The sequence below is a fragment of the Salmo salar genome, chromosome 25, assembly GCF_965601325.2.
Source record: "Salmo salar chromosome 25, fSalSal1, whole genome shotgun sequence".
Lineage (NCBI taxonomy): Eukaryota > Metazoa > Chordata > Actinopteri > Salmoniformes > Salmonidae > Salmo > Salmo salar.
In genome coordinates, this window is record NC_138315.1 from 13,752,270 (window position 1) to 13,765,322 (window position 13,053).

Genomic DNA, 13,053 nt, shown 5'->3' on the forward strand with positions numbered 1-13,053 from the left:
ATTGTCAATACACACTCAAATGTGCACAATTCTTTTTTCCATCCTTAGTGAACATTTCTCCTTCGCCAAGATAATCCATCCACCCCACAGGTGTGGCATATCAAGAAGCTGATTAAACAGCATGATCATTATTACACAGGTGCATCTTGTGCTGGGGACAATAAAAGGCCACTCTAAAATGGGCAGTTTTGTCACACAACGCCACAGACGTCTCAAGTGTTGAGGGAGTGTGCAATTGGCATGCTGACTGCAGGAATTTCCTACCAAAGATTTTGCCAGAGAATTGAATGTTAATTTCTCAACCATAAGCCACCTCCAACAATGTTAGAGAATTTGACAGTACGTCCAACAGGCCTCACAACCGCAGTTTGCTGATGTCAAGGTTGTGAAGAGTGCCCCATTGTGGCAGTGGGGTTATGGTATGGGCAGGCAGGCATAAGCTACAGATCACCGCAATTGCATTTTATCAATGGCAATTTGAATGCAGAGATACCGTGGCAAGGTCCTGGCCCATTGTCGTGCCATTCTTCCGTCACCATCATCTCATCTTTCAGCATGATAATGCTCAGGTCCATGTCGCAAGGATCTGTACACAATTCCTAAAAGCTCAAAATGTCAAAGTTCTTCCATGGCCTGCATACTCACCAGACATGTCACCCATCGAGCATGTTTGGGATGCTCTGGATCGACATGTACGACAGCGTGTTCTGGTTCCAGCCAATGTCCAGCAATTTCGCACAGCTACTGAAGAGGAGTGGGACAACATTCCACAGGCCACAATCAACAGCCTGATCACCTCAATGTGAAGATGTCACGCTGTATGAGGCAAATGGCGGTCACACCACATACTGACTGGTTTTCTGATCCACGCACCTACCTTGTCTTATCTGTGACCAACAGATGCATATCTGTATTCCCAGTCATGTGAAGTCCATAGATTTAGGCCTAATGAATTGATTTCAATTGACCGATTTCCTTATATGAATTGTAACTCAGTAAAATCTTTCAAATTGTTGCATGTTGCGTTCATATTTTTCTTCAGTAAACATAGGTTATTTGTGATAATTGGGTTTCTGACTCTGGAGACAGAGACCCCAAAAAAATCCCTCTGCATTTTTTGTTGAGTGCTCCAAATCCTTTCTACCTCGAATAAGTCCTTTTGGAAGTTTTTCTTGGGAAGCCCTTTTTATGATTTTTGTCATTGTTGTTGAGCACCCCTCCTTTCCTTTGTTTGCTGAAGCGAAATGGCCCACCTGCACTCATATAAACTCTTTAGACAAATCTAGTAATAATCCAATGACATTCAAATTACATTGCTAAATACCAGGCGTATGTTTCGCACTGAGTGTACAAAACATTAGGCACACCTGCTCTTTCCATGACAGACTGACCAGGTGAATCCAGGTGAAAGCTATGATCCCTTATTGATGTCACTTGTTAAATCCACTTCAATCAGTGTAGATGAAGGAGGAGACAGGTTAAAGAAGGATTTTTAAGACGGATTGTGTATGTGAACGGGGTATGTGAGTAGGTGCCAGGCTCACCGGTGAGTGTGTCAAGATCTGCAACGCTGCTGGGTTTTTAACGCTCAATAGTTTCCTGTGTGTATCAAGAATGGTCCTCCAGCCACAAGTATGGGAAGCATTGGAGTCAACATGGGCCAGCATCCCCGTGGAACGCTTTCGACACCTTGTAGAGTCCATGACCCGAGGAATTGAGGCTGTTCTCAGGGCAAAAAGGGGTGCAACTCAATATTAGGAAGGTGTTCGCCCAGATATCCTACCAACATAAATATTTGTAGTTGTAGTATGGAAATGAAATATGACGGAATGCAAAATACAGAGTTGAAAAAGATCCTTTATATTAGATCCGTGCCCCACACACTAGTGAAAAATAATGCTCCTACAAAAAAAAGGGACTTTTCCCCCACAATATTCATAAATAAAATAACTTCAAGTACTCTGACTCAGGTACAAAGAAACTGCTGTACATGGCACCAGTAAACCATGACACAGCAAGATTCAAACACAGTGGTTATTACAAACGCTCTGTGTCCTTGTGTCTGTGGTAAAGCAAATGGAGAGAACATCTTTTATGAAAGGTACTGTGCATCACAATGGATTCTATACTGACGATAGGATGATAATGTCAGAATTCGAGGCCCACCAGAGTTGACATTTTGTATACTGGTGTACACACACACACACACACACACACACACACACACACCTTTTGAAGGAATGTAAACCAAAAGATTGAAATAATATCCCCCCACACATTTGAGAGGGCAGGCATTACCCAGAGTGAAGAGACCACAGTGTTTGCAGAGGATATACATTACAGGTAATATACACATGTATTTATCACTTTAGACTGAAATGAAACACCACAATCAAAGGCATAAACAATATTGGATTTCTTGTAACAATACTGTATGTACACATATTACAAACAATACTTCATATTAACATGAATGAACAGTATATACAGATGTCATTGCTGCCTCACTGTCCGTGTGAAGTTAGCGAGCAATGTAAAGATACATTGAAATGCAGTGTTACAGTAATACCGTCAGGAATCTTGTGGTACCCCGGCGGCACAGAGCAGTGTAAACAATTCATTTTTTTCTCTTGGCTTTTGTTTTATGTAAAAAAAAACCCATCCGTGAGATTTTTGTTCAAGCAGTTTAGCTTTTTTTCTTCCTCGTCTTAGGAACAGAACCATTTTCACTCATAAATAATTAACTAAATTAAATACATTCACTTTAATATTAATGATTTTTTTTTTTAAGAAACTAAGTACAGTTAGTTGGAACGTTTTTGTTCCCAGTTACAGCTCTGATGTGGTTTCTTCTAGGAAATGGTATTGCACTTTAAAAACACCCACCCCTTTTGTGTGAATCCCTTTGGGTGCATTTCTCTGCTCTTAAAAAAAAAAACTGCATTCTACTGTACATCACTGAAGTGAATGTGTAGAATTACAATTGTAAATTCATTTAGGTTTCCCTGGTTGCTGACGGAGAGTCTTTAGACCAATCCAGTTGCTCTGCTTGTGGTTACTGCTGGTCCCATACAGTATAGTGAGGAGAAAGTAGTTCAAACTAGCCTAGTTGGTTTGTTTTAACAGCTCATTCCATCTATTCTCAAAAAACCTCCTCATGTTGTGTCCGGCTCGTCCAATGTCCGAATTGTCTTCATTAAACTTTTCACAGTTATCAAACACCAAGTTAACGTCGATTATAAACGTCTCCAGGTTCAAGTACCTGTAAATTGAGACAAATGAACATTTAATTATGACATTCATGAGACAGAATCATATAGGTATCAGACACTGTATGCAGATCATTTTTCATACTAATATTGTATGGTGCACGTACTGGCTGTTGACGAGCTTCTCTCGGATTGTGTAGAAATCCATGGGTTTCCTGATGACTTTCTTGTAGCCAGGGACAGATTTGGGGTTGACAGGGTTAAGGAAGGGCCAGGCATCCTGGTGACCCTCCAGCTCAACCAGTAGCACCCTATGGAGAAAAAGGAGTCAACAAATCGAAGAACCTCAGATTAACTACAGTCCAGCATGGCAATGCATCACACACTACAGCAGCTAGTGTATGTTAGCCTGAGCACTAGCCTGTTTATGATTCCATGGCAACTGGGCCCGGGGACGTTACCAGTATCACGATACTCATTAGCATCGTGGCAAGGAAACAAAACAGGAAGCGGTTTACCTTCTTTAGGAAAACAGCCCTAATGTTGGAAACAAACATCATTATGTCACATTTATTTTCCAAGCTATAACCCAATATTTTATATACAGCAGGTTTTTAAAAAGGACCAAAGACTTAGGTCTGCGTCTGGTTTTCATTTTTGCCATGGAAAAAAAATATTGTGATACTGGTAACGTCACAGCCGTAATGCCAACTCCCTGTCACTCATTGTCATGTCAAACATGTTTAGCTTGACAATGACAGCAATAGAGTCGGCAAGTGCACAAACAGATCTGGGACCAGTGTAAGTGTACATCGCATACTGGGTCAATATAGTATTATACTAATGATGCAACCTCAGTCATACTGTACCTGCACAACGTCAGATCCTTTTCATTTTCTCTGGCTGATGTGGCCGTCTTCGCCTTCTTCACACAGACGGGAGTACTGTCCTGCTTGGACTGCTTGGTGGCTGGGGTCCCCTCTCCTGGGCTCTTCCTCTTTTTGGGCTCTTTACTCACTTTTTTTGGCGTGCTGCTGCTGGTGCTGGCAGCATCGTCCTCAGAGACCTCTCCGCTGGCTACAGACGACGGTTTCCTGCTCCGTTTTACCTCGGTGGTTTTCTTCCCTCCTCGCCCGGCTGCCCCCGCTCGGCTCTGCTGCTGCTTCTTACTCTTGGGGGATTGACCACTTGCCTGAATGACATAAAATATGCATTTCACATTTAGCGAGGATCACACTTGTCATCGTTGAATTGAATGAATATGAGGGGGAGGTGAGATGCCCAACGGGTTGGACCATACTTTGCTCGTCAATCATTTTGAAAAATGTTTTACCTCAACTGGAAATCAAATGATCATTGTTAAAACAGTGGAAGAATCAAATGCATTATTATTTAAATATTGAAAAGGTGTGGGCGACAGAAAAACAGAATAGCGCAATTTGAAAGCAATATGGCATAGTCTTACAAGTCCTGGAAATAGATGCAGTGGGAACATGTGGGTCTGGGCAGGGGTGATGCCATTATTTGTGTGTGTCTGTCTGTTGTCGGTATATGTTTATACAGTGAGCGCCAGAAGTATTGGGACAGTGACACATTATTTGTTGTTTTGGCTCTGTACTCCAGCACTTTGAATTTGAAATGATACAATGACTATGAGGTTAAAGTGCAGACTGTCTTTCATTTGTTTTGGTTGTGTTTCAGATTATTTTGTGTCCAATAGAAATGAATGGTAAATAATGTATTGTGTCATTTTGGAGTCACTTTTATTGTAAATAAGAATAGAATATGTTTCTAAACACATCTACATTAAAAAAAAATTAACACTAAAAGTGACTCCAAAATGACACAATACATTATTTACCATTCATTTCTATTGGACACAAAATAATCTGAAACACAACCAAAACTAACAGCAAATGCATCCAACAAGTTTGTAGAGTCATAAGCTTGGGGTCTGAATACTTTCCGAATGCACTGTACTTCAAATAAACTCGTACCACTTTCATGATGGATCTCTCCCAGGCAACGGACTTCTGGAGCTGCTGGATGCAGAGAGACAGTTGGGCGGCGCTGCAGACCTCACCCATGGCCTTGCGCCATACCTTCATGCCTGGGGCCAGTTCTTCTTCCCCCCTGAGAAGATGGAGACAGACAACGTGATCAGAGAACCAACCACTCACAACATCACATAAAACAATCAGAAACATTAGCCAAGCCCACTGCCAACAGCAGTGCACAGAAAGCCACGAGAGTGGAAGTGTTTTGGTCACAGCGGACATGGTTAAGAGATGCTGTATAATACTCCACAGACCTGGTGACTGACATGCTTCATAGTACTGTAGGGATGGGCATTTGGCATTATTTCACAATTCAAATAATATCATGACATTTGTTCAAATATCCAGGTAGTCTAGATAGATAGATACACATATATATTACACACACACACACACACACACACACCACACACACACACACACACACACACACACACACACACACACACACACACACACACACACACACACACACACACACACACACACACACTCAACTCTTGACCAATCAAAATGAAGCAAATGTGCATGGCAGAGGTAAAAAGCAGACCGGCTGCTTTTCTCCAGTCGTTATCCACTTAAGCAAGTTGACAGGTAGCCAAGTGGTTCAGAGCATTGGCTAGTAACCGAAAGGTCGCTGGTTCGAATCCCCGAGCAGACTAGGTTAAAATCTGTCATTTTGCCCTTGAGCAAGGCACTTAACCCTAATTGCTCATGTAAGCCGGTCTGGATAAGAGCATCTGCTAAATGACCAGTCTGATTTTCACCATTATAGAATTGATTCTGTTACAAAAAAGTTTTCTGGTGAGTGTTTTTCATTGATTTGTGTCAGGTCTTGTGGAAACTCTTAGGTGTGCGCCTATAATTGCTATTTGAAGTGGGGAAAACAGCATACCGATGTGAAATCAAATTTTATTTTCAACAGTGAAATGCTTACTTATAAGCCCTTATCCAACAATGCAGTTAAGAAAAATACGTGTTAAGTAAAAAAATAAGAAATAAAGGTAACAAATAATTAAAGAGCAGCAGTAAAATAACAATAGTGAGGCTATATACAGAGGGTACCGGTACAGAGTCAATGTGCGGGGGCACCGGTTAGTCGAGGTAATTGAGGTAATATGTACATGTAGGTAGAGTTAAAGTGACTGTGCATAGATAATAAACAGAGAATAGCTGCAGCATATAAGGGGGGGGGGGGGGGGGGCAATGCAAATAGTCTGGGGAGCCACTTTATTAGCTGTTCAAGAGTCTTATGGCTTGGGGGTAGAAGCTGTTGAGAAGCCTTTTGGACTTAGACTTGGTGCTCCGGTACCGCTTGCCGTGGGGTAGCAGAGAGAACAGTCTATGACTAGGGTGGCTGGAGTCTTTGGCAATTTTTAGGGCCTTCCTCTGACACCGCCTGGTATAGAGATCCTGGATGGCAGGAAGCTTGGCCCCAGTGATGTACTGGGCCGTACGCACTACCCTCTGTAGCGCCTTGCGGTCGGAGGCCGAGCAGTTGCCATACCAGGCAGGGATGCAACCAGTCAAGATGCTCTTGATAGTGCAGCTGTAGAACCTTTTGAGGATCTGAGGACCCATGCCAAATCTTTTCAGTCTCCTGAGGGGGAATAGGTGTTGTCGTGCCCTCTACACGACTGTCTTGGTGTGCTTGGACCATGTTAGTTTGTTGGTGATGTGGACACTAAGGAACTTGAAGCTCTCAACCTGCTTCACTACAGCCCCGTCGATGAGAATGGGGGTGTGCTCTGTCCTTTTCCTGTAGCCCACAATCATCTCCTTTGTCTTGATCACGTTGAGGGAGAGGTTGTTGTACTGGCACCACACAGCCAGTACTCTGACCTCCTCCCTATAGGCGGTCTCATCGTTGTCGGTGATCAGGCCTACCACTTTTGTGTCATCAGCAAACTTAATGATGGTGTTGGAGTCGTGCCTGGCCATGCAGTCTTGAGTGAACAGGGAGTACAGGAGGAGACTGAGCACGCACCCCTGAGGGGCCCCTGTGTTGAGGATCAGCATGGCGGATGTGTTGTTACCTACCCTTACCACCTTGGGGTGGTCCATCAGGAAGTCCAGGATCCAGGTGCAGAGGGAGGTGTTTAGTCCCAGGATTCTTAGCTTAGTGATGAGCTTTGAGGGCACTATGGTGTTGAACACTGAGCTGTAGTCAATGAATAGCATTCTCACATACTGTGGGGGAAAAAAGTATTTGATCCCCTGCTGATTTTGTACGTTTGCCCACTGACAAAGAAATGATCAGTCTATAATTTTAATGGTATGTTTATTTGAACAGTCAGAAACAGAATAACAAAAATATCCAGAAAAACACATGTCAAAAATGTTATAAATTGATTTGCATTTTAATGAGGGAAATAAGTATTTGACCCCCTCTCAATCAGAAAGATTTCTGGCTCCCAGGTGTCTTTTATACAGATAACGAGCTGAGATTAGGAGCACGCTCTTAAAGGGAGTGCTCCTAATCTCAGCTTGTTACCTGTATAAAAGACACCTGTCCACAGAATCAATCAATCAGATTCCAAACTCTCCAACATGGCCAAGACCAAAGAGCTCTCCAAGAATGTCAGGGACAAGATTGTAGACCTAAACAAGGCTGGAATGGGCTACAAGACCATCGCCAAGCAGCTTGGTGAGAAGGTGACAACAGTTGGTGCGATTATTCGCAAATGGAAGAAACACAAAAGAACGTCAATATCCCTCGGCCTGGGGCTCCATGCAAGATCTCACCTCGTGGGGTTGCAATGATCATGAGAACGGTGAGGAATCAGCCCAGAACTACACGGGAGGATCTTGTCAATGATCTCAAGGCAGCTGGGACCATAGTCACCAAGAAAACAATTGGTAACACACTACGCCGTGAAGGACTGAAATCCTGCAGCGCCCACAGGGTCCCCCTGCTCAACAATACATATACATGCCCGTCTGAAGTTTGCCAATGAACATCTGAATGATTCAGAGGACAACTGGGTGAAAGTGTTGTGGTCAGATGAGACCAAAATGGAGCTCTTTGGCATCAACTCAACTCGCCGTGTTTGGAGGAGGAATGCTGCCTATGACCCCAAGAACACCATCTCCACCGTCAAACATGGAGGTGGAAACATTATGCTTTGGGGGTGTTTTTCTTCTAAGGGGACAAGACAACTTCACCGCATCATTTGACGGGGCCATGTACTGTCAAATCTTGGGTGAGAACCTCCTTCCCTCAGCCAGGGCATTGAAAATGGGTCGTGGATGGGTATTCCAGCATGACAATGACCCAAAACACACGGCCAAGGCAACAAAGGAGTGGCTCAAGAAGAAGCACATTAAAGGTCCTGGAGTGGCCTAGCCAGTCTCCAGACCTTAATCCCATAGAAAATCTGTGGAGGGAGCTGAAGGTTCGAGTTGCCAAACGTCAGCCTCGAAACCTTAATGACTTGGAGAAGATCTGCAAAGAGGAGTGGGACAAAATCCCTCCTGAGATGTGTGCAAACCTGGTGGCCAACTACAAGAAACGTCTTACCTCTGATTGCCAACAAGGGTTTTGCCACCAAGTACTAAGTCTTGTTTTGCAGAGGGGTCAAATACTTATTTCCTTCTTTAAAATGCAAATAATTTTATAACATTCTTGACATGCGTTTTTCTGTATTTTGTTGTTGTTATTCTGTCTCTCACTGTTCAAATAAACCTACCATTAAAATTATAGACTGATCATTTCTTTGTCAGTGGGCAAACGTACAAAATCAGCAGGGGATCAAATACTTTCCCCCCCCCACTGTAGGTGTTCCTTTCGTCCAGGTGGGAAAGGGCATTGTGGAGTGCAATAAAGATTGCATCATCTGTGGATCTGTTGGGGTGGTATGCAAATTGGAGTGGGTCTAAGGTTTCTGGGATAATGGTGTTGATGTGGGCAATGACCAGCCTTTCAAAGCACTTCATGGCTACAGACGTGAGTGCTACGGGTCGGTAGTCATTTAGGCAGGTTACCTTAGTGTTCTTGGGCACAGGGACTATGGTGGTATGCTTGAAACATGTTGGTATTACAGACTCTGATAGGGAGAGGTTGAAAATGTCATGCATGTTTCAATGTTACTTGCCTCGAAGCGAGCATAGAAGTAATTTAGCTCGTCTGGTAGGCTCGAGTCATTGGGCTCGCGGCTGTTCTTACCTTTGTAGTCTAATAGTTTGCACATCCGACGAGCGTCGGAGCCGGTGTAGTACGAGTCGATATTAGTCCTGTATTGACGCTTTGCCTATTTGATGGTTCGTTGGAGGGCATCGTGGGATTTCTTATAAGCTTATGGGTTAGAGTCCCGCTCCTTGAAGGCGGCAGCTCTACCCTTTAGCTCAGTGAGGATGTTGCCTGTAATCCATGGCTTCTGGTTTTTTGTATGTACGTAGAGTCACTGTGGGGACGTCTTCATTGATGCACTTATTGATAAAGCCAGTGACTGATGTGGTGTACTCGGAAGAATCCTGGAACATATTCCAGTCTATGCTAGCAAAACAGTCCTGTAGCTTAGCATCTGCTTCATCTGACCACTTTTTTAAATTGACCGAGTCACTGATGCTTCCTGCTTTAGTTTTTGCTTGTAAGCAGGAATCAGGAGGATATAATTATGGTCAGATTTGCCAAATGGAGGGCAAGGGCGTGCTTTGTATGTCTCTGTGTGTGGAGTAAATGTGGTCTATAGTTTTTTTTCCTCTGGTTGCACGTGACATGCTGGTAGAAATGAGTTAAAACGGATTTAAGTTTCCCTGCATTAAAGTCCCCGGCCACTAGGAGCGTCGCCTCTGGATGAGCGTTTTCCTGTTTGTTTATGGCCCTATGCAGCTCATTGATTGTGGTCTTAGTGCCAGCATCGGTTTGTGGTGGTAAATAGACAGCTACGAAGAATATAGATGACATAAGATATTACAGTTTTTAATGTTCCGTTGGTAGGATATACGTGGTTGTAGCTCGTCTATTTTATAATCCAATGATTGTAAATTGGCTAATAGGACCGGTGGTAAAGGTAAATTACCCACTCACCGCCGGATCCTTACAAGGCACCCCAAACCTTCGTCCTCGATATCTCCGTCTCTTTCCCCTGCAAATGACGGGGATGAGGGCCTTGTCGGGTGTCCCTCTCGTCCGACTCGTTAAAGAAAAAAAATCGTCTTTCAATACGAGGTGAGTAATCGCTGTCCTGATTTCTACAAGCTCTTTCTAGAATCTCAGGTCAGACTGTAGGGCTAAATGCGCAGCCGTAGCTCAACATTTAGTTATAAAAACGACATGCAAAAGTCTTTCAAATGTCATGGTGTATCCTTGTCGGTAACAATGTCACTTATAGATACATTCAGGCTGCCGTGGTAAGTCAATGAGTTGACATAGAACCACGGTTACCAGTGTGATGCAGCATGCAGAGCTACAGTACAGGCCGGCTTCCAAAGAGAGATACAATCACTTACATTAAGGGACTTCACAAAGAAAAACCACAACGCACACAGCAGCAAAAAGAGAGGAGGGAGAGAGAAACAGACAACCAAGACACTGAAATAGGCCCCAGTGAAGCAGAAGAAAGCCCAAAGAAGTGTTGAAATGGGAATCTGGATGACCCTACCCTTCACCATCAACACTACTAGATGGTGTGGGAGCAGGGACAGTGAATGTACCCATCACATTATCCAGTTTGACCTGAATGGTGGTACTTAAGGGGCTCTTCAGGTACCTTCGCTCGATGTTCCTCTCCAGCTCGGCTAGCCGTGTTACAGCGATATCTAGGGGGTTGTTGACGCGCCGCACCAGGCTGCAACCGCCATTGGCCGCCTCCTCCCCTGCAAGCTGCTCCTCTCCTGCTAGAAGCAGCTTAGTGAAGGGCTTGTGTTCATGGTAGACCAGGTCCTCTCTCTCTGACTGGGGCTCCGGATACATCCAACCCTGGGAGGAAATAGGAAGACAAAACAGTCGTTTGTGTGTACATGCGGAAGGAACACTGTATTCAGCGTCGTCTTTCCCCATTGCAGATAGATTCCTTCTCCACTACATACCACATGGATAGAGTGCTATAAAAGGATGTACTGTACCTTAACCTGCAGGCTGGCCGAAGTGACCTTCCTCTCCAGCTCCTCCACCTGCTGCAGAACAGCGATGTCCATCTCCATGGCCTGCTCCTCCACACACCAGCTCTCCACTGTCTCCTCGCTCACCCCGTTCTCCACCAGCTTGGACTCGTCTATCACCGCCGCTGAAGCGAGAGAGGGAGGGAAAGAAAAGAAAGAAAGGGGGAGAGAGAGAAGGAGAATGAGAGAGAGAGGGAGCCAGGTCAATAGGGATAAACTCAGGACCCCCCCCCAAAAAAAACACGTTGTTTTCTAAAACCAAGTTTACTACAGTTATTGTATCTTAGTATGTACTGTGAAGTTTGGGAAGGATATTTTCTAATATAGGGATGCAGTGTTTCCCCTGCCATTTGTATTGGGACGGCGGGCTCCCCTGCCTAGCTCTGTAGAGATGAGCCATTGTAACCTCATGCATGCAGACAATCTTCAGTTTAGAATATATTTGGCATCAAAGTTACAGAATTCAAAGCTGTAAGACAGCCTCATTCAATCGCACCAACATGCTGTAAGTGATTATGAGCCTAAGGAATGGTGGTAAAGACCATGTTAGCTCTGAATGATGCATCCACTCTCCCCCTGCAGTGGGTTGACATTTCAGTGTCATTTTAAAACCGAGGTCATGCATGCTACCACATTATTAAAGGTCAGATTTAAAGAGTCACCAGATACTTTGGACATCTATAAGGACTCATTTGAAATGGCACTCTATTCCCTTTAATAGTGCACTACTGTATTACCCTATTCCCTATGGGCCCTGGTCAAAAGTAGTGCACTTTATAAGGAATAGTGTGTAATTTGAGAATTGTATATGTGTTAACCCTAGTCTAAACCACTCACCATCTCTGTTTTTGGCACAGGCCTGTGCAATGTACTCCATGTGTTTCTGGATCTGTTTCTGCAGGGCTCTCTCTCTGATACCTCTGTTGTGCAAGGCCTTGACCAAGCTCCTCAACTCCTCCATGTCTGCCACTCTCCACCAGCCTGACAGCATCTCTACAACACACACACCTAAGTTATTAAGACTTCTGTAAATAAAATCCATGACATCACATAATGAAAAGTGGAAATTCTTGGCAGCCACTTAAAATCCTCCACACTGCTTGAATGTGCTGTGTCATCTCCCATCTTTCCTATCAGCGGGTGGCAGTGTGCCATGCTTACCCTCTGGAATGGGCAGTGGGTCGGGGTAGTCCTGGGTCTTGGCCACCTCCACCACGGGGGACAGGGCAGAGGGGGGCTTCGCTCCAGGGGGCACTGCCAGGAAGGGGTTGCCGTTACCCTCCCCATGGTGGTAGGCAGCCGCCAGCGTGGAGGGGGGCAGTGGACTGGCAGAGAAGGGCAGGGTGGGGATCATCATGCCACCGGGCCATCCACAGAATGGCAGACCTATCATATGGACGCCAGACTTCACCTGCTTGGAGGAGTTCATGAACCAGAGAAATGCACAGGCAGTGGTGAGGAGTGTGAACGTTACGTAGCAGAACTTGGTTCACTGACAACTAGCACAAATGGCATCTATAGATAAAGCTATGATAAAAGGAACACGGCTAAAGAATAACAAATCAGACATGAACATAAGGGGGTGGGTTCCTAGAGACAGATTACACCTAGTCCAGGACAGGGATTCACGTGTGTCCGGGAAATCAGCTTCAGTACAGCACTTATGGGACAACATCAAAAGCCTG

General features: G+C 44.5%; 1 protein-coding gene across 8 annotated transcripts in view; it reads right to left on the reverse strand.

Moving 5' to 3' along the window:
* Positions 1-1,839: 1,839 nt before the first annotated feature.
* Positions 1,840-13,053, reverse strand: part of LOC106586179 (bromodomain adjacent to zinc finger domain protein 2B) — a 105,532-nt gene continuing 94,318 nt past the window's right edge. For 7 of the 8 annotated variants that reach the window (XM_082968899.1, XM_082968902.1, XM_082968901.1 and 4 more), the window contains 8 exons: positions 12,530-12,782; positions 12,206-12,361; positions 11,333-11,493; positions 10,978-11,186; positions 5,207-5,342; positions 4,079-4,401; positions 3,377-3,520; positions 1,840-3,262 (listed from right to left, as the gene is read on the reverse strand). In XM_082968899.1, the coding sequence (XP_082825025.1) occupies positions 3,106-3,262; positions 3,377-3,520; positions 4,079-4,401; positions 5,207-5,342; positions 10,978-11,186; positions 11,333-11,493; positions 12,206-12,361; positions 12,530-12,782 (1,539 nt within the window). In that variant the 3' untranslated portion in view covers positions 1,840-3,105. The remainder of the gene's footprint in view (positions 3,263-3,376; positions 3,521-4,078; positions 4,402-5,206; positions 5,343-10,977; positions 11,187-11,332; positions 11,494-12,205; positions 12,362-12,529; positions 12,783-13,053) is intronic. The other variant, XM_082968897.1, reaches the window with a different exon arrangement.